Source organism: Camarhynchus parvulus, chromosome 15 (genome assembly GCF_901933205.1).
Source record: "Camarhynchus parvulus chromosome 15, STF_HiC, whole genome shotgun sequence".
Taxonomy (NCBI): Eukaryota; Metazoa; Chordata; class Aves; order Passeriformes; family Thraupidae; genus Camarhynchus; species Camarhynchus parvulus.
In genome coordinates, this window is record NC_044585.1 from 1,877,555 (window position 1) to 1,896,286 (window position 18,732).

Here is an 18,732-nt window from a genome sequence, read left to right on the forward strand (position 1 = left end):
GGTGTTGGCCACCAGTGCAGAGCTGATGACTATCAATATTGCAGAGAGGGGTAAAAAGCCCCCAGGGATGGAAGAGGGATGAGGCTGTTTTCTCACGGAACAGCACAAACACCCAGAGGCAGCGCTCCAGCTCTTCCTCCCTCATCCCAAATTGTTCCTCTGCGAGCCGCCTTGGCTTTGCTCCCACTGCTGATGTCTCCAGCCCACGTTGGGAATGCAGAGTGTTTATAAAGCAATTTGGCATTTGGCTTGCTTGGCTGAACACTTCAAAAACTCATTTTGAATTGAGAGTGACATCTGCAGCAGGATGGGGCTGGGCCCATCCTGATGCCGGGAGAGGCACCGGGATGTGGATATGGATATGCCATGGGATGAGGTGCACACCTGAGGACTCCCAGAAGGATCTCTGTGTCTCTGTCCCAGCCACCCCTCAACTCTGGATGCTGTTTGGTCACCTTGTGGCACCGAGGCACGTGTCATCAACCTGCTCTGCCGCCAGGTGGGATGGAGAAGTTTGGGAGAAGAAGACGAGAATTTCTTATGAATTTTCACTTCAGTGCTGAATAACCCAGGATCCATCTGAAGATGCAAATTATCTGCCTTGTTTTTGGCGTTGAGCGTAGGCATTTTGTGGCCTTGTCATCCGCAGCCGTGTCCCTCAAAGCCGGGCTCAGCAGGGACCTCTCCAAGTGGAAAGGCAGAAGACTCCGAGCGTGCCCCGGGCGCCGCTCTTTGTCCTGCCCGAATGGGGAGCGATTGAAGAACGAGGAGAAGCGGAATTGTGGAGCTGTGCCATGAAAAGGTTCTGCAGGTGGTGGCTGAATGGGCTCAGGTGCTGCATAAAAGGTATCAACCAGGCTTTATCTCCACGTTGGCAGCTCCTTATCCAGCAAGAAACATCGGATGTGCCAGTGGCGGGTGCTCGGTGAATTCATTTGGATTTATTCATCCAGGGGAGGGGAGAAGCACCTGGGCTGCTTTGATGGCTCTGCCAGGGTCTGAGGAGCAGTGGTGACAGGGACATGTCCTGGTGCCACCACCCCAGGTCTGGCTGTCCTCCTGCAGCGGCTCCATCCGCTGGGAAGGATTTGGAAATCCTGTAAATGAAGTGGAAAGATGGGAATCTCACCAGCAAAGGGCTGCAAGCTCCGCTCTCGGGGTTATATCAGCAGTTCAGATAAGCAGAAATGTGAGGATTTTCCTCTAAACAACCCTTTCCCAGGAAAACAGCTGATCTTAACTCACCGTAGGGCTGGAATCCAGCCCCATTCCAGTGCTAATCCACTCACTGCATTTCCAGTGTCAATTTGTGACCAGTTCAGATCACAGGCAACTGGCTGTATAAAGGTTTTCTCTGGGAGAAAACATGTTTTCCAGGGGTTGGGAAGGGCTGGGGGAACTCCTGTGTGTGCAGGCAGGTCATGGAGGTGACAAAAGGCTCTTGTGTGGCAGAGCTTACGGCTTGGTGGGTTTATGTGGCAAATTAGTGTCGGAAAACACGCGGTGGTGGAAGGACAATTCATGTCCGTCATTATTCTGCACACTTTGATTCATTCCGGTTACAGAAACCCGAGGATTTTATCGCTGATTTCCAAGTGCTCGGATCCTGATCTCCAGCAAATTCTTATTTGACTGCAGTCCAAGTGTTGCAGGAGATGGGAAGATGGTTCAGAGGGAGTGCAGCTGCCTCGGGGATAAATCCAGCTGGGGTGCTCAGGGAGGTGCTGGGACACCTGAGCAAGGAAAGGCATCCCTGAGGAGGCACTCGCTGCCCTAAATCCCCTCTGCAGCTCACTTGTGTCCAGCAGGACAATTCCTAATGCTCCCAGTGAGGAAATATTTGCAAGGGTGCTGTTGTCTTTCCAAAACCTGTGGGATGTGGGGATTGATCCCGTTCCTGTTTCACTGCTTGTCCTGAAAATTCTGCTCTCTGCCCATGGAGTGATGTGGAGCAGAAGGATCCTTTGCATCCGTGAGCTTCTGGAGTTTGGGGTTCTTCTGGGTTTCATGGACTCGTGGAATGGTTTGGGTGGGAAGGGACCTTAAAGCTCATCCCATTCCACCCTCTGCCATGGGCAGGGACACTTCCATTATCCCACGTTGCTCCAAGCCCCATCCAAGGTGTCCCTGCCCATAGCAGAGGGCTGGAATTATATGGGCCCTCAAGTCCCTTCCAACCCAAACCATTCTGTGATTCTCTTTTATGATTCTGTGATTATTTTCACCCCAAAAGGACAAAACCTCTCCCAGGGGTTGAATCCAAACCAGTGCATGCTGGAATTCCCAGGGCAGGAGGAACTGGGAGAGGGGAAAGCAGTGGAGCCGAGCTGGGGGACAGCAGTGGAATGAAACCCTAGAATTTTAAATTTGTTAACCAGAACAGAATCAAATCAACATCTGCAGCCACCAAACCTCTTTAACAAGCTGTGTGCTGAGTGTTTTATTTCCCAGGCACAGGTATCCAGTCTCATCTTTCCAAAGTTGCCTGGAATGAGCGTGGGCGGATAGAGAAAAGCAAAAAAAAAGCTCTTTTTTGTGGGCGGGAGTCGAGGCAGCAGCCACCCACGTCCTCCATTATGATATTCAAATGTCAATATATTTTTAATTGGTTTATATCCATCCCCCCCCCCATCCAGCTGCCTTTGGTAATTAAGGCTCTGTAAATAGATTTTACTGTAATTGGTACGAGAAGGAAAATTGGAGGACATTGTACAGTGCATGGGGTTGGGTTGGGGGATTTTTTTCCCCCTCCCTATCTTTCCTCTTTTGACTCATTTTACATCTGTGAGCTTTGGATCCCGAGGGAGGAGGAGGAGGAGGAGGAAGGGGGAGCCACGGCCAGTTCTGCACAAAAGCTCAGAGGTGGGAGGCCCAGGTGGTTTGCTCTGGGCTGGGACACAGGGAAAAGCCAGGGGCCAGCCCAGACTGTCCCTTGTGGCACCACAGTGGTGCCACCAGGTCACACCAGGACCACTGAGAGCTCCCTCCCAGTGCCAAACTGGGAGAGCCCCCGGTTCCCTGCGGGATCCTCAACCTGCCTCGAGCCAGGGGGCCAAAATCTGGCCCGAATCCTGTGATTATTTATTTATTTATTTATTTATGATTTGGGGCTGTTTCTCCAAGAGGGTTTGTAACTTCTCTTTCCCTTTTCCAGCCTGTGTAAAGGACGGACTCTCTACTCCGTGGTGAGGGACGCCAAAATTGTCCTCGATGTCAACAAGACGAGGCAGATAGCACAAGAAATTGTGAAGGTATGGTCTGGTGGGGTCTGGATCCTGCAAAAAACCCGGCCAAGAGCCCACTCCAGTCATTCTGGGGAGCAGGAGAGGAGCAGCCAAGGATTCTGGGCAGGTTAGAGCTCCTTGGTTTTAAAATCCAAGGATTCTGGTCAGGACAGAACTCCTTGGTTTTAAAATCCAGTGATTCTGGTCAGGATAGAACTCCTTGGTTTTAAAATCCAAGGATTCTGGGCAGGACAGAACTTGGTTTTAAAATTCAATTTTTTTCGTTCAGAACTTGGTTTTAAAATCCAAGGATTCTGGGCAGGATAGAGCTCCTTGGTTTTAAAATCCAAGGTGATTCTGGGCAGGACAGAACTCCTTGGTTTTAAAATCCAAGGATTCTGGGCAGGATAGAACTCCTTGGTTTTAAAATCCAAGGATTCTGGGCAGGTTAGAACTCCTTGGTTTTAAAATCCCATGGGCTCCCCATGCCTGGGGGCTCATCCTGGCCACTGCTCCTCTTCCTGATGGAATTCCTGCTGGAATTTCAGGTGTTTAAATCCAGCATTGCTGCTGTGGGGGAGTTCCTGGTGGGGTATTCCTCTCCTCTTGGGAAAAAAAAAGGAATAATCATGCGATGGTTTGTGTTGGAAGGGAGCTTAAAACTCATTACATTTCACCTTCCACTATCCCACGTTGCTCCAAGCCCCATCCAGCCTGGCCTTGGACACTTCCAGCATTCCCAGTATTCCCATAAAACATTCCCAGGGCCGAGGCTCCTTGAGAAATCCATGCCATTGTGCCACAAGGCCAAGCTCACATACATTTTCCAGAGGTAAAAACGCTTTTCCTTTCCCAGGGATGACTCTAAGTGTATCTTCCACACTTCAGACGTGTCCCTACAAACAATCCCGGGCAGGATCCTCCCGTGGCAGGGTGGAGTGGCTGGGAATTCGGGTCCTGAGCCCCCACAGCTTCCCATGGGATGTCAGCAGCAGCACTGAGGTGTTGAGCTGCCTGCCAGAACGGGGTTGTGCTGCGATTCCAAACAGATTTATCACCAGAAATATTTGGCACGTGCTCTGCCATGGGAGCTGTGACAGTGCCCCCGTGCCCTGTTCAAGGTCAGCCAACATTTCCCCTCTGGAGCCCAAACCTGGAGCTGATCCCACGTGTAACTGTGGGAAGACAGGAGAAAATCAGGTTTTCTGGCAGACCTTCTTAGCCCCCCCTTAATTATTCAAACCCAGTTTAAAAGCAGATTGTGTTCAGCAATATTTCCTGGGCGGTGCATTTTCTCTGGATGGTCCTTAATAAATTGCCTGGTTTGTGTTTATTTAGACCCAGTTTTAACTTTAATGTCTAAATTCCTTCAATCCTCCTGGACTCTCCAGGTGAGCACAGCCTGAACCTTTATCCACCTTGGAGCCATGGCCTGAGCTGGGGGTGCCGGAGGCAGCCCAGAGCCTCTCCCTCCTGAATTCCTACTTCTGATCCATGTTTTCCACCTTTTAGACACAGATTTTTTCCTGCTGAGCAAACATTTGAAGCATCACAGTCTAGCCTTGTATTTCCCCCCCCTTTTTGTGCTCAGGGCTTTTGCCTTCCAGATGTTCCCAGCAGGAATAACAGCTCTGTTCAGCCCCTTTCCCTGCGTGGGTTCCCTGCTCCGTGTGGGTTTCGAGGATGAGGCTGAGACATCCTTGTTTTCTGCAGCTGGTGCCTGTTGGGAGCAGGTTGGAAACCTCCAAGTCGGTGGTGTTGAGAGGCAGAGGGGTTTTGTACCCACCCCAGATCCCTGGAGGAATTAACAGAGCTCCAAAGGCTCTCCCTGTGTGCCAAAGGGAATTCCTGGAGGAGCCCAGCCCTGCCCCAAAGCCATGACCCAACCACAGGGCCCATTCCTGCTGAGGAGCAGCAGCTTCCCAGCCTTCCCACCTTTCCCCACCAATCTCCAGCAGGTGTTTTGGGGGACTTGGAAGTGGTGGGTGTCGGGAAGGGAAATCCCAACACCTTGGTTGGGGCGAGCTTGGAGCTGCATGGTCCGGAGGCTTTGGATTTGCTGCACAGTCACAGCAGCTGTTTGATTTTATCCTTTGAGTCCTGGAATGTGATGGGAGAGCTGCTCGGCTCATTGGATTAGTGGGTGCAAGGTTATCCTGAAATCCTCGGGAGGGGGAGGAAGATTCCTGCCGGGAGCGGTGCCGGCAGAGGGAGCTGGCTTTGCGCACAGCCGAGCAAAGGAAGGCATTCCCAGGCACAGAGCATTTCCTCTGGGATCATCCCAGGTGGCAGGGCTGGAATTTGCAGTGGGATCTGCAGGGAGCGAGGTGAGGGACTGCGGTTTGCCCGGAGAAATTCCTTCAGCAAAGACCGGGCTGTGTTTGGTGATTCCACGGGGATGAGCTCCATGGATGTGGGAGCAGGTGGGAGCAAGGTCCTGGTGCTGCTCTGGGGTCCCATCACCCTCAAACAATGGGAAGGGGCTGCAGAGCATTCCCGTGGCACTGGGGCTCATCCATGGATGCTCAGGGCCCTGCACTGCACCTGGCCAAGGAAACATTGGAATGCTGCTCCTTGCTCCACCCTGGCACTTTCTGGAGGTGACAGTGACTTTGAAAGCCGATTTTTAAACCTCATCATTATTTCATGTGCCGGGAACTGGAGACCCCTAATTAATCCCGGTGCCTGGAACGGTCCTGGCATCCAGCCCCAAATCCTTTCCTTCCTCCAGCATCCCTTGGCAGAAGCTCTGTAGGATTTTCTCCCCACGGGGTGCAGTGAAACTCCCAAATCTTGCTGGGTTGGGGTGTTTTTCTGTTTGTTTTCCCACTTTTTCCAGATGGTGGAATATGGATTGGGCTTCTGGCTCCACATCAGCCACCAGCTTAAAAATAAATTCTTCTCGCACAGCCTGCATGGTTAATGATGATAGATGAAAAGATGAGACACAGGATGAATGGATCCCCATGGAATTCCAGTTAATAAATCCCCCTTTTTCCAGTGCCAGACAACCAATATTCCCTCTTAAGCAACAGTTTGCCAGCCTGTTGGGCATTGATCCTTCAGCAGCATCCTGCAGATCAAGTTTTCCCCGAGTCTGCTTAGGAGAGTGAAAAGTGGGACAGCATAAAAATCCCTGCTGAAGTTGGGATAAATGTGCTTTATCCCCCTCCCCGTTCCCAGAATGATCCCGCGGAGCTGAACATCCGCCACGCGGAGCTGCCGGCAGTCTGCTTGATTTGCCGAGGCTAAACAGGAGAGTTTGGATTTCCCACCCATGGCCTTTTTGTGCCTCATTAGCACTAATTTTAATTAACCGCCGAGCAGTTTTTCCTGGGGGGAAGGAATTAAGGCAGGACTCCTGCGAGGCGCCCGTTTCCAGGCGGATGGGGCCGTCGGAAGCGCCGGTGGGGCTGTGGGGAGCGGTGACTTATTACCCTCCTCTGCCAGCCCCCGAAAAAACAGAGGCAGAAACATCATCACCATCCATTTCCCAGCAGAGGGTTCCAGGGAAGTGGCTGCCGGGTGGGTTTGCCGCTCATTTTTCCTGTGGAATCAATTAATCAGGAAGATGAGCGGGCGCTGTGGCAGCTGGGACACTCACTCCACAGTGCCATCTCCCTCCAGGAGCCCATCCCTTCCAGGCACTTTCCCTTCCTGCAGGGCTCTTCGGGGACGTGGTCCAGCCTGGATGTGCCGTGGTGGCTCATGGATCCCATGGGAATGCCACCTGGATGTGCCATGGTGGCTCCAGGATCCCATGGGAATGCGTGGTGGCTCCTGGATCCCATGGGAATGCCACCTGGATGTGTTGTGGTGGCTCATGGATCCCAGGGGAATGCCACCTGGATGTGCTGTGGTGGCTTATGGATCCCACGGGAATGCTGCCCCTCCGGTGTTATCCCGCCCGTTTGTGCTGCTCGTGTAACCTCGGGGTGTTTTCCTCTCTCTGTTCCACACCAGGGAATGGGATACCTGCATGCCAAGGGCATCCTCCACAAGGACCTCAAGTCCAAGAATGTCTTCTACGACAATGGCAAGGTGGTGATCACCGACTTTGGGCTCTTCAGCATCTCCGGGGTTCTCCAGGCAGGCAGGTAGGAGGGCATGGACACACTGGGGCTCCTCCCTGTGCCCCAAAGTGGGGAACAATCCCAAAAAATCCCCCTCCGAGTGCTTCTTTGTGTCCCCAGCCTCGGCAGACAGGAGCTCAAGAGGCCTTTGAGTGTTGTGGGGCTGCTCTGTTTGAAGGGAGTTGGTTTTGATCCATAGGAATGGACATGATGCAGTGTGCGACCCTCTGGAATTTTGGCTCAGAGAGGCAGATTGGACCAACCTCTTCCCATGGGATGCATCATTTCCATGGCCAAACCACCCTGCAGCCAGCCAGGGGATGCTCCTGTGGCAGCAGGGCTGGTTCATGCCTTGGCTTTTCCCTTTCCATCGTTATAAATCCCTGGCATCTGCTTCATCCCCTGCCTGGATCGAGTGATGCCATCCCTGTGCTGTCCCCACTCCAGTGACATTTTGGGAATCACAGACATCTGGCCATGGTGTCTGTGCTGGGCATGGAGCAGGACACGGACAATGAGAGCCAAGCTTGGGACTTTCACAACACTGTGACATTTTGGGGTCTCGGAGGGCTTAAATCTGAAGGTTTTGGTAAATGTTCCTTATTAAATTTCTTTTCCCGATGCTTTGGGAAGGTTTTCCAGCTGTAGGAATGGCAGGAAAAGAGTTCCAGCTGCTGTGGAATGGAGGAAAAGCAAAGCTGGGGTGGAAAAAGGAAACAGAAGTGGGGAAGCAAGAACAGAAATTATATTTTCTAGGTTTTTTTTCAAGTGGGGAATAAGAACATTGCTGACTTTTCCACCTTTCCCACTAAATCCTTTGTGTTGGATTTGCCTCTAAACCCTTTTGTGTTGGGAGCAGCACAGCCCAAGCTTGGGCAGTTTTCTCCTGGTCCTTCCATCTCCATGGCAAAGATGCTCAGGAGATAAAAAGCACTTTGGAAATGATGAATTTTTCCCCAATTTCCCAGTGATGATTTCAAAGGATTAAAGGAAACGGCAGTGGCCGCCTCTCTCCATCCCACACTCCCAGATTTTCCACTCTGCCTGGATGAATATCAACGGATTTCAGCACAAAAACTTTGGAAAGCCAGGAAATCAGGATCTCCTGCTGAGGTCCAAAGTGGGATTTGCCTCTGGTTTGGCAGCTGGGTGGAGAGTTGGGGATTCAGGGCCTGCCAGGAGGAAGGGACAGCTCATTCCAGCAGGGAATGAGGATTTGGGCAAAACCACCCAAGCTTTGCCAGGAATCTTTGCTGTGAAGGTCAGGGATGCTCCAGAGATGGAATGAGAAATGGGGGAATGGGGTTTCTGAGGAGGTGGCCGATGTGTGGCCACCTCTGCCCAAGATTGGGATGTCCCTTGTGAGGTTAGAATCCAGGAGATGGCCAGGAAAGCAAGGCTGGAGAGAAGTGAGCAGAGTTTTGCTGGGAAAAATGGAGAAAATGAGAAAATTTGTGCCCTGGGCTGCTGGTAGCAGATGTTTTCTGCTGGAGGAGAGCTGAGAGGAGAGCAGGGATCCACAGCCACCATGAATTTTGGAACAAGAAGTGTCTGCAGGTCTGATCTCCCCTTTTCAGGGTGGGGTTTTGCTGGTTTTGGTGTCTCTCAGACGAAGACAGGAGATAAATCCCAATTTTGGTTCCTTAGAGGCTTGGAAAAACATCTCTTGGGAAGGAAGCAAATTTTTGGAGGTCAGGTTAAGGATGGTGACATTTCTTCAACTGGTTTCGCTGGGGTTAAAACACTTCCTGCAGAGATTTGGTGACTTGGGGTCTCATCCTGCTCAAATCAGATTTATTCCTCCTTTATTTAAATGTCCTTGGGCTCAGTGGGGACAAGGAGGGTGGAGAGGGGCCATGGACACTCCAGAGGAGACAAGGCATGGATGGGGAGGAGCCATGGACACCCCAGAGGGGACAAGAAGGAGATGGAGAGGAGGGGACAAGGCATGGATGGAGAGGAACCATGGACACCCCAGAGGGGATAAGGAGAATGGAGAGGAGGCATGGACACCCCAGAGGGGACAGAGAGGATGGAGAGGAGCCAGGGACACCCCAGAGGGGACCAGGAGGCTTCATCAGTGATTCCTGGAGTGGCAGTGTCCCTCCATAGAGAGGGGGTCCCTCTGGTCACAGCCAGACCTGTGACTGGGAATGGGGATGGCTTTTTGGATGGATTGTGCCATTTTGGGATTATGAGCCAGCTTTGAGGTGGAACCCCATCCCTGGATGGTTTCCTGTGGGATTTTAGCCCTAGGCTGACATTCAGGAGGACAGATGACCCCACAGCCACCCCTTAGCCCTGTTCATCCCCATCTTTGGGAGGGTTCCAAGCACAAACAGGGAGAAATTCCTGGCAGGAGCCAGCCCAAGGTGATGTGGGACAGGTTTGTTCCCTGCTGCTGCTGAGCCTGGGCTCAGACACACCATGGAGCAGCCTCAGGTGTCACCACCCCCGATGATCCCGGGATTTTGAAGCCAGCAGTGTATCCCAGGTGCCTGCTGGAGGATGTAAAGGATGGAGAAGTCACCAATGCCATCCTCAGCCATTGGCCAAAGGATTCCAATGGATTTATCCCAGGCAGAGGGAGCCTGGGGATGTGGAGGAAGGACAGATGAGGTGAAATGAGGGGTTGTTATAAAGCCAGGCTGCTCCCTTGGGAGGTGCCATTGGAGGCTTGGACTTGGAGGGGCTGTTTTGGGGCCAAACAGCTGAAAACACCACTGTCCAGGCTGTTACTTTAGGATGGTTTGGTCAGAAGAGGCACTTTGTGGTGCCCAGTGCAACTTCCTGCTCCAGCCACAGTGGGGCCCTGGGGGAATTCATCCCCCTGTGCTCCTTCAAGGGGTTTTGGTGCAAAGGGCACAGCAGGAGCCCCAGCAAGACCCTGAATCCCCATCACCAGCCTGGGAGAGCCAAAGTTCCCCTAAAGCACCATCCTGAGCCCCAGTTTTGTCCTGCTGCCTGGGCAGGGACATTTCTCAGAGCAGGGTTAAAACCTGACTTTGCAAGGATGACGTGGGGAAAACCAGGCTTAAAAACCTTGGGAAAAGTGTGGGAAGTTGGGGACTGCTCACTGAGCATGTAGAGATCTTGTTCCCCGAGGTACCCACAGCTCCAGCTCCATGTCCTGGCAGGAACCACCACTGGATTTTGTCCTGCTGCCTGTCAGGGACGTTTCTCAGAGCATGGTTAAAACCTGACCTTGACGTGGCTAAAACCAGGTTCAAATCCCTGTGAGGAGGGTGGGCAGCTGTGTCTGTGGTGGTGCTGTGCCCCGCTGTAGCCACGGCTCCGTGTCCCACAGGAGGGAGAACAAGCTGCGCATCCAGAACGGCTGGCTGTGCCACCTGGCCCCCGAGATCATCCGGCAGCTCTCGCCCGACACCGAGGAGGACAAGCTGCCCTTCTCCAAGCACTCGGATGTCTTTGCACTGGGGTGAGTCCTGGGACAGGGATCTGGCGGGGTTGGGTCAGGTGGGAGCTGCTCTGGGCTCAGGAGGGGATGAGGGTGGTCCTGGTTTGCCCCAAATCCAAGGGACGCTGCTGGATTGAATTCCCATTGCTGGGCTGGGAGAACCTTCCTGCTTTGAGAAATTCTGAGTGAAAGCATCCCTAAATCACCAAATCCTTCTGTTTTAGACCAGGCTGGCTCTGGGTAATGGGATCCAGAGTATCCTGAGGATGCCAGCCTGGGGTGGGAACACAGGTCTGGGAGTCCCTGGAGAGTCCAATTCTCCCCAAATTACCAAATCCTCCTGTTTTGCACCAGAGTGGTGCTTGGCAATGGGATCCAGAGTATCCTGGGAATGCCAGCCTGGCATCACCTCTCCCCTGCACCCTCCTGGGGTGGGAACTGATGAGAAGGTGCTTGGATGATGATGATGGAGATGTCAGAGGTTGGGGATGCAGCTCTGGGGGCTGGACACTTCAATCCTCTCTAAATTACCAAATCTTCCTTTTTTGGCCATGGCCATGGTGGCTCCAGGCAATGGGATCCAGAGTATCCTGGGAATGCCAGCCTGGCATCACCTCTCCCCTGCACCCTCCTGGGGCAGGTGCCAATGAGAAGGCGCTTGGATGATGGATGATGGTTATATCAAAGGTTGGGGACACAGCTCTGGCAGCCCCAGTTCTCTCTAAATTACAAAATCTTCATCTTTTGGCCACAAATCAGGACGGCTCCAGGCAATGGGATCCAGACCATCCTGGGAATGCCAGCCTGGCATCATCTCTCCCCTGTGCCCTCCTGGGGCAGGTGCCAATGAGAAGGTGCTTGGATGATGGAGATGAGATGTCAAAGGTTGGGGACACAGCTCTGGAGCCCCTGGACACCCCAATGTCCCCCTCCAGCCACTGCAGGGAGCTGATGGTGGTGCCAGCTCTACGAGCAGTTGCCAAAAGCCAAGAAAATGAGAATTCCTAAGTTTTCCTCAGCAAACCAGCTCATTGCTCCTGCCCTTGTTCTGCCCACAAACCTCCCTGAGGGCACGAGCCCAATACCACCCCGCTAAACCTTTCCCAAAACCTTTCCTCTTTACCCAGAGGATTAATTTTCTCATGGATACCTCAAAGGCTGTGGGATTAGGGAGCGTGGGCCCGTTATCCAAGGCAATATTCCCATCAAACCCGTACTAATTACAGCTGGAAGGGTCTGGCTCTTTTATTTTGTGCCCTCCCTGAGGTACAACTTCAGCACAGAAATAAAGAGGTAATTAAAGGATCGTATCCAACTAAGTGAGAGTGGGTGGGGAGACGTAATTTTCCCTTTTTTTCCCTCAGTTGTAAGCTCTGCCCTTATGGAAAGCGTGAGTTTCCTGAAAAGATGAAAAGGTTTCCCCACGTTTTCCCTCCTTCTTGCTTCTGCTGCCCTCCATCAAGCCTGGGAGGCTCAGGGATGATCCTGAGGGGTCGCTTCCCTCCAGGGATTTTGGGATCAGGGAGAGCAAGAGGAAAAAATCTTTTAAAGATGACAAAAACTCCCAGTGAGAAACTGGAATTAATGCCTTGGATGTGTTAAATCCAATCTGAGGGTGCTTGGATGTTCTTCCTGAGGATTTTGTCCTGTGCCCAAGCCCCCCATTCCTCTGCACCCACACAATTCTCCCATTATTCTTTTTTTTTTTTTTCTTGAGATTTCCAGCCAGACTGTGCAAAATCAGAATTCCAATTCCCAAAATCGGGGAGCTTCCCTAACCAGGAGGAATCTTTCATTTATCAGACAGATTTTTTCCACCCTGGTGTCATTTTAACCCTGGGTTTTGATACTTTTAGTGGTCACAAGGGCATCCCTGGGAGGGAAAAGCAGGTCCAGGGAATTTGCCTTGGACAATGGGGCTGGCATTGTGGGAATCCAGGCTCATCCAGGCTCCAGGTGCCAGAAAATGATGATGCAAAACTTCCAGGCAGCAGCGGGGGCGGAAAACCACAGGGGTGCCCACCGGTGATGCCCTTGTTTTGGGATATTCCCTTGGATTTGGGATTCCTCATGGAAAAGAGGATTTGGCTTAGCAATGAGAGCAGGAGCAGATGGCCGGGGCTTCACGTGGCCATCACCTGGTGAGGACACCTGGGATGGGTCATGGCACGGGTTTTTGGAGCTTGGAGAGATTTTTGGAGGAGAAAAAGGGAAAAGCTGGAGTGAAAGTGAATTCTTGGGCTCGTCCCTTCCCGGAATTCTGCTGGAGTGGCAGCTGCATCCCCACCATCCTCTCTTCAGCTGCATCCCCACCATCCTCTCTTCAACTGCATCCCCACCATCCTCTCTTCAACTGCATCCCCACCATCCTCTCTTCAGCTGCATCCCCACCATCCTCTCTTCAACTGCATCCCCACCATCCTCTCTTCAACTGCATCCCCACCATCCTCTCTTCAACTGCATCCCCACCATCCTCTCTTCAGCTGCTCCATGGGGAGTGGGACAATCCCCCTTGATGGCACAGGATGGCTCTGCCTGGGCCTCCCTCAGCCTCTGTCCTCCTTCCCACGGGCTGGGATCTCCCCTGGTGGGAATCAGGGCTCGCTCCAGGAAAATGGGAGAGGTGACACCTCTGTATCAAGGAGCACCTCTGGCATGAAGCGTCTCCTGGATGGTTCTGGACCAGGGAAAGATGCTGGATGTGGGCGCAGTGTCTGGACACCTCCCCATTGTCACAGACATCTTTTATGAAAAATCTTTTCTTTAAGATTTTTTCTTCCTGAGAAGCTGAGAGGCCTCAAGAGCAAAATGTAAACATTGATTATCTGCTGCTGTGGAATGCAACAAGCAGATCTTTGATTGGCCCATGTTAGTTGTGTCTAATTAATGGCCAATCACAGTCAGCTGGCTTGGGCTCTCTGTCCAAGACACAAACCTTTGTTATCATTCTTTCTTTTTCTATTCTTAGCTAGCCTTCTGATGAAGCATTTTCTTCTATTCTTTTAGTATAGTTTTAATGTAATATATATCATAAAATAATAAATCAGCCTTCTGAAACATGGAGTCAGATCCTCGTCTCTTCCCTCATCCTAAGACCCCTGTGAACACGGTCACACCCCATCCCGAATCCCTGCTGGCTGCTCCATGTCTGATTCCCAGTGTCTCCCAACAGCACCATCTGGTACGAGCTGCACGCCCGGGAATGGCCCTTCAAGACGCAGCCAGCGGAGGCAATCATCTGGCAGGTGGGAAGGGGGATGAAGCCCAACCTCAGCCAGATCGGGATGGGCAAGGAGATCTCGGTAGGTGCTGTGGGGCCCTGTGGGGGGTGTGCATGGACTGGGACATGGCTGGTGGGGCCCTTGGAAAACCCTCTGGGTCTGCTGATCTCACCCAGCCAGGCTTGGTCCTGCTGCTGAGCTCAGCTCAAGCGTTCCCTTTGCTCCAGCCCCTCCCAAGGATGTGGGAATGGAGATGGGTGCTCGTGGGATGGACACCCCCCCTTCATCCCAGCCTTTTGTGAGGATGTGGGGGTGCAAATGGGAGCCTCATGGGTTGGGCACATTCCCTCCATCCCAGTCTTTCCCAAGAATCCAGTGATGGAGATGGGATCCTCATGGGATGGACACATCCCTTCCATCCCAGTCCTTCCCAGTGATGGAAATGGCTCCTTATGGGATGGAGACATTTCCTCATCTCAACCCTTCACAAGGATCCCATGATGGAGATGGGTCCTCATGGGCTGGGCACATCCCCTGCATCCCAGCCTTTCCCAAAAATCCAGTGGTGGAGATGGGTCCTTATGGGATGGACATATCCCTTTCATCCCAATCCTTAACAAGAATCCTGTGATGGAGACAGATCCTCATGGGATGGACTCATCTCCATCCCCTCCATCCCAGCCCTTCACGAGAATTCAGTGACGGAAATGGGATCCTCATGGGATGGAAACGTCCCTTCCATCTCAATCCTTGCTGAGAATCCAGTGATGGAAATGTCTCCTCATGAGATGGAAACATTCCCTCCATCCCAGTCTTTCCCAAGGATGTGGTGATGGAAATGGCTCCTCATGGGATGGAAACGTCACCTCCATCCCAGCCCTTCATGAGAATTCAGTGATGGAAATCGATCTTCGCTGCACATCAGGTTCCCAAGTTGAAATGGGCTTGGGTGGACTTCCTCCCAATCTACAAAAACCAGTTTGGAGTGGGTCCTCACGTTCTCTCATCCCCCTCCATGTGTTGGGTGTCTCTGGGATGATAGTCCCCCATCCCACCCAGGTTTGTGGAATGTGCTCATGGGCTGGGCACATTCCTTCCATCTCATCCCTTCCCAAGGACCCAGTGATGGAAATGGACCCTCATGGGATGGACATATCTCCTCCATCCTAATCCTTGACAAGAACCCAGAAATGGAGACAGCCTCATGGTGCTATTCCATCCCATTCATTCCAAGACCAGTTTGGAGATGGGTCCTCATGGGATGGAACTCATCTCCTCCATCCCAGCCCTTCCCAAAGATGTGGTGATGGAGATGGGTCCTCATGGGATGAATATGTTCCCTCCATCCCAGCCCTTCATGAGAATTCAGTGATGGAAATGGGATCTTCATGGGATGGACACTCCTCCATGCCGCCCTTCCCAAGGATGGGCTGATGGAGACAGTCCTTCGGGCACCTTTCATCCCTTCCCAAGGATCCAGTGATGGAAATGGATCCTCATGGGATGGACATATCCTCCATCCCAGCCCTTGCCAGGAATCTGGTAATGGAAATGGGATCCTCATGGGATGGACTCATCTCCTCCATCCCAGCCTTTCATGAGAATTCAGTGATGGAAATGGGATCCTCTTCCCAAGGATCCAGTGATGGAGATGGTTCCTCATGGGATGGAGAGATCCTCTCCATCCCAGCCCTTCACACGGATGTGGTGATGGAGATGGGTCCTCATAGGATGAATATGTCTCCTCCATCCCAGCCCTTCATGAGAATTCAGTGATGGAAATGGGATCTTCATGGGATGGACACGTCCCCTCCATGCCAGCCCTTCCCAAGGATGTGCTGATGGAGACAGCTCCTCATGGGCTGGGCACCTCCCCTGCATCCCAGCCCTTCCCAAGAATCCAGTGATGGAAATGATTCCTCATGGGCTGGGCACATCCCCTCCATCCCAGCCCTTCCCAGGAATCTGGTGATGGAAATGGGATCCTTGTGGGATGGACACATCTCCTCCATCCCAGCCCTTCATGAGAATTCGGTGATGGAAACGGGATTGTCTTCCCAAGGATCCAGTGATCAAAATGGCTCCTCATGGGATGGACACATCCCCTCCATCCCAGCCCTTCCCAAGGATGTGGTGATGGAGATGGCTCCTCATGGGATGGACACATCCCTTCCATTTCATCCCTTCCCAAGGATCCAGTGATGGAGATGGCTCCTCATGGGATGGACACATCTCCTCCATCCCAGCCCTTTGCAAGGACGTGCTGATGGAGGTGGGTCCTCATAGGATGAATTTGTCTCCTCCATCCCAGCCCTTCATGAGAATTCAGTGATGGACGTGGGTCCTCATGGGATGGACACGTTCCCTCCATGCCAGCCCTTCCCAAGGATGTGCTGATGGAGACGGGCTCCTTGGGGGCGAGGGTTGTGGTGGGAGAGGGCCTGTCCCAATTCCCGCTGGGAGAGGGCCTGGCTGGGTTTCCTGACGTGCTCTCCCTGTGGCTCCAGGACATCCTGCTGTTCTGCTGGGCCTACGAGCAGGAGGAGAGGCCCACCTTCACCAAGCTCATGGACATGCTGGAGAAACTGCCAAAGCGCAACCGCCGCCTTTCCCACCCGGGGCACTTCTGGAAGTCGGCAGAGTAAGTCCCCATCCCTGCCCTATTCCCACATTCCATGGATTGGGGGAATGCCCTGCCCAGGGACCCTCCCCAGACCCTCAGCCATGGCAGCTTCCAGCCTGATCCCTTCTTCTCCCATGGCCAAATCCTGCTCTGTTCCCTTGCTTCGGCTTAGTCACATCCCTGTGCTGCAGGAAACGGCAGCAGTGGCTCCCCAGTTGGGATTTTGGAATCTGCCCTGTTGGGAACAGCAGGCAAAATGCAGAGCAATCACTTAGAAACTCATTTTCCTCCCCGGAATTTGTCATGTTGTGACAAACAGAACCAAAACCTCGCCCGTGCGGGGGTGGCATTCACGGGGGGGGGGATTTTTCTTGCTCCCAGCGTGCATCCCCGGAGGCTGGAAATGGGAATGGATGGAGGGGAGGAGATGTCAGCTCAGGGAGAGAAGTGAGGACATCTTGGGGGCTTCAAGGACCGATCTTGGTCCTTACAGAGGGTGGGAGATGCTGATTTCTCCCGCTCCTGATAACAAACTGCCCTTCTTCCTTATCTGGGCGGCTCCAAGAGTGTCTGGAATGTCCCTGGTGCCACTCCCAGTCCCCTGGCGCTGCCGGGAGGGTCCCAAAGCAGCCGGAACGGGAGATGCTAATCAGGAGCGGAGTTAATTCCCAAGCCACGCTCCAAGCAGGCACCAGCGCGGCTCCGGCAGCCGGACGGGGGACGCTGGAGGATGCCGGGCCCCGAGGCAGCTGCGGAATCGCTCCGCTGGCTTTGGGAATGTTTTTTGCAGTCACTGAGCCACGCTCTGCCCGCCCCGGGCTGGGGCTGCCCCGCAGCTCCCTGTTAATTACCGGCCCAATCTTGTGCTAATCAGGATGTTCCAGCTCGGCTTTCCACGGCAGCCGATTTCTTCCACAGGGACTCGGCTCTGGCTGTTCTTGTTAGGTCCTGGAAGGTTCCTGTTGGGTCCTGTCAGGTGCAGGAATGCCGGCTGTGTACAGGGATGAGCTGGCTGTGGTACCCCAGGCTCTGCCATCCCTGCATCCAAGGGATTGGGGCACAAACCCCGTGGGATCCTGGATGCACAGGGATGGGAGTGGTACCCAAGGAGCCCCTTTTCACTCTGGGTGATGCTCCAGGAGCCGGGCAGGGATGGCAGGGAGGCACAGGATGAGAGGAATAGCAGATTTGTCTTTCCAAACAAGCTGTGGGCCTGCTGGCAGATAAAACCAGCTCTGGAGGAGGAAAGAAACAATGGGAAGGATTCCACTGATTGACAAATGGAAAAAGAGATTTGCTTTTACAAATGAACTTTAGATTTGCTGATAAACGAAATTGGATATTGAGAGCTGAAAGAAACAATGGGGAAGAAAAACCCCTAAATTCCATAAGAATTAAAAATTAAAAGGGAGGGTTATACCTTAGAGGGAAATCTTTGGGATCAGGAGTTTTGGGAGGTCTGATCCTCTCAAGTACCTCAGAAATGGGGAAAGGGAGAAGGGAAATGTGGCTGGGAAATTGGGATAAAAAGGGAGAAAAAATTTGAGAGAACCCAGGGGAATGCCCCATGGCCTCTCCCTTTATTCAAATAAAGCCAGAAAGGGACTCCTCTGTCTCCTTTTTGGACATAAACCTCTGCTGTTTGTGGATTAATTTTCCTAACAAGGGCTTCCCCCGCTGCTTTTGGGATCAGCTCCGTGGCAAAGCCCTTCCAGGGGGATTTTCCCAAAGATCTTCCCCGCAAACCCGCACGTTCCCCAGGGCTGACTCTGCTCCTTGTGTCCCCTCCAGGCTGTGACGGGAGGAGTTATGGGACGGTGCCTTCCTCCCCCAGCGGGTCTCCTCTTCCTCTCCGCTTCCCACCCCGCGCTACGGAGGAGCAGCGGGGCCGACAGCGAGCCGGGACCGGGATCTTCCCCCGCGGCGTTTCTGCATCCCGGGAATGCTCCGGGAGCCGGAGCAGCCCCGGCTGCGCTGGGATGGGGACAGCGGGCGGCTCCCCGGGCACAGCGGGGGCTCTGGGGACAGAACCCCCCGAGCAGGACTGACCCACAGGACAATGACTTCAGTTTATCCCCAGGGCTCCTCTGATCCCCATCCAGCGCTCACGGCGATGCGCGGCTGGGGAGGGCTCGTTCTCGGTTCTCTGCGGGTTTCTTTAATTCCCTTTATT

General features: G+C 53.1%; 1 protein-coding gene across 3 annotated transcripts in view; it reads left to right on the top strand.

The window, feature by feature from the left end:
* KSR2 (kinase suppressor of ras 2) overlaps window positions 1-18,481 on the top strand; it is an 86,851-nt gene extending 68,370 nt beyond the window's left edge. For 2 of the 3 annotated variants that reach the window (XM_030958930.1, XM_030958931.1), the window contains 5 exons: window positions 3,155-3,251; window positions 7,188-7,321; window positions 10,605-10,736; window positions 13,888-14,017; window positions 16,444-16,581. In XM_030958930.1, the coding sequence (XP_030814790.1) occupies window positions 3,155-3,251; window positions 7,188-7,321; window positions 10,605-10,736; window positions 13,888-14,017; window positions 16,444-16,581 (631 nt within the window). Of the gene's footprint in view, window positions 1-3,154; window positions 3,252-7,187; window positions 7,322-10,604; window positions 10,737-13,887; window positions 14,018-16,443; window positions 16,582-18,350 lie in introns of those variants that run through there. The other variant, XM_030958929.1, reaches the window with a different exon arrangement.
* Window positions 18,482-18,732: the final 251 nt, after the last annotated feature.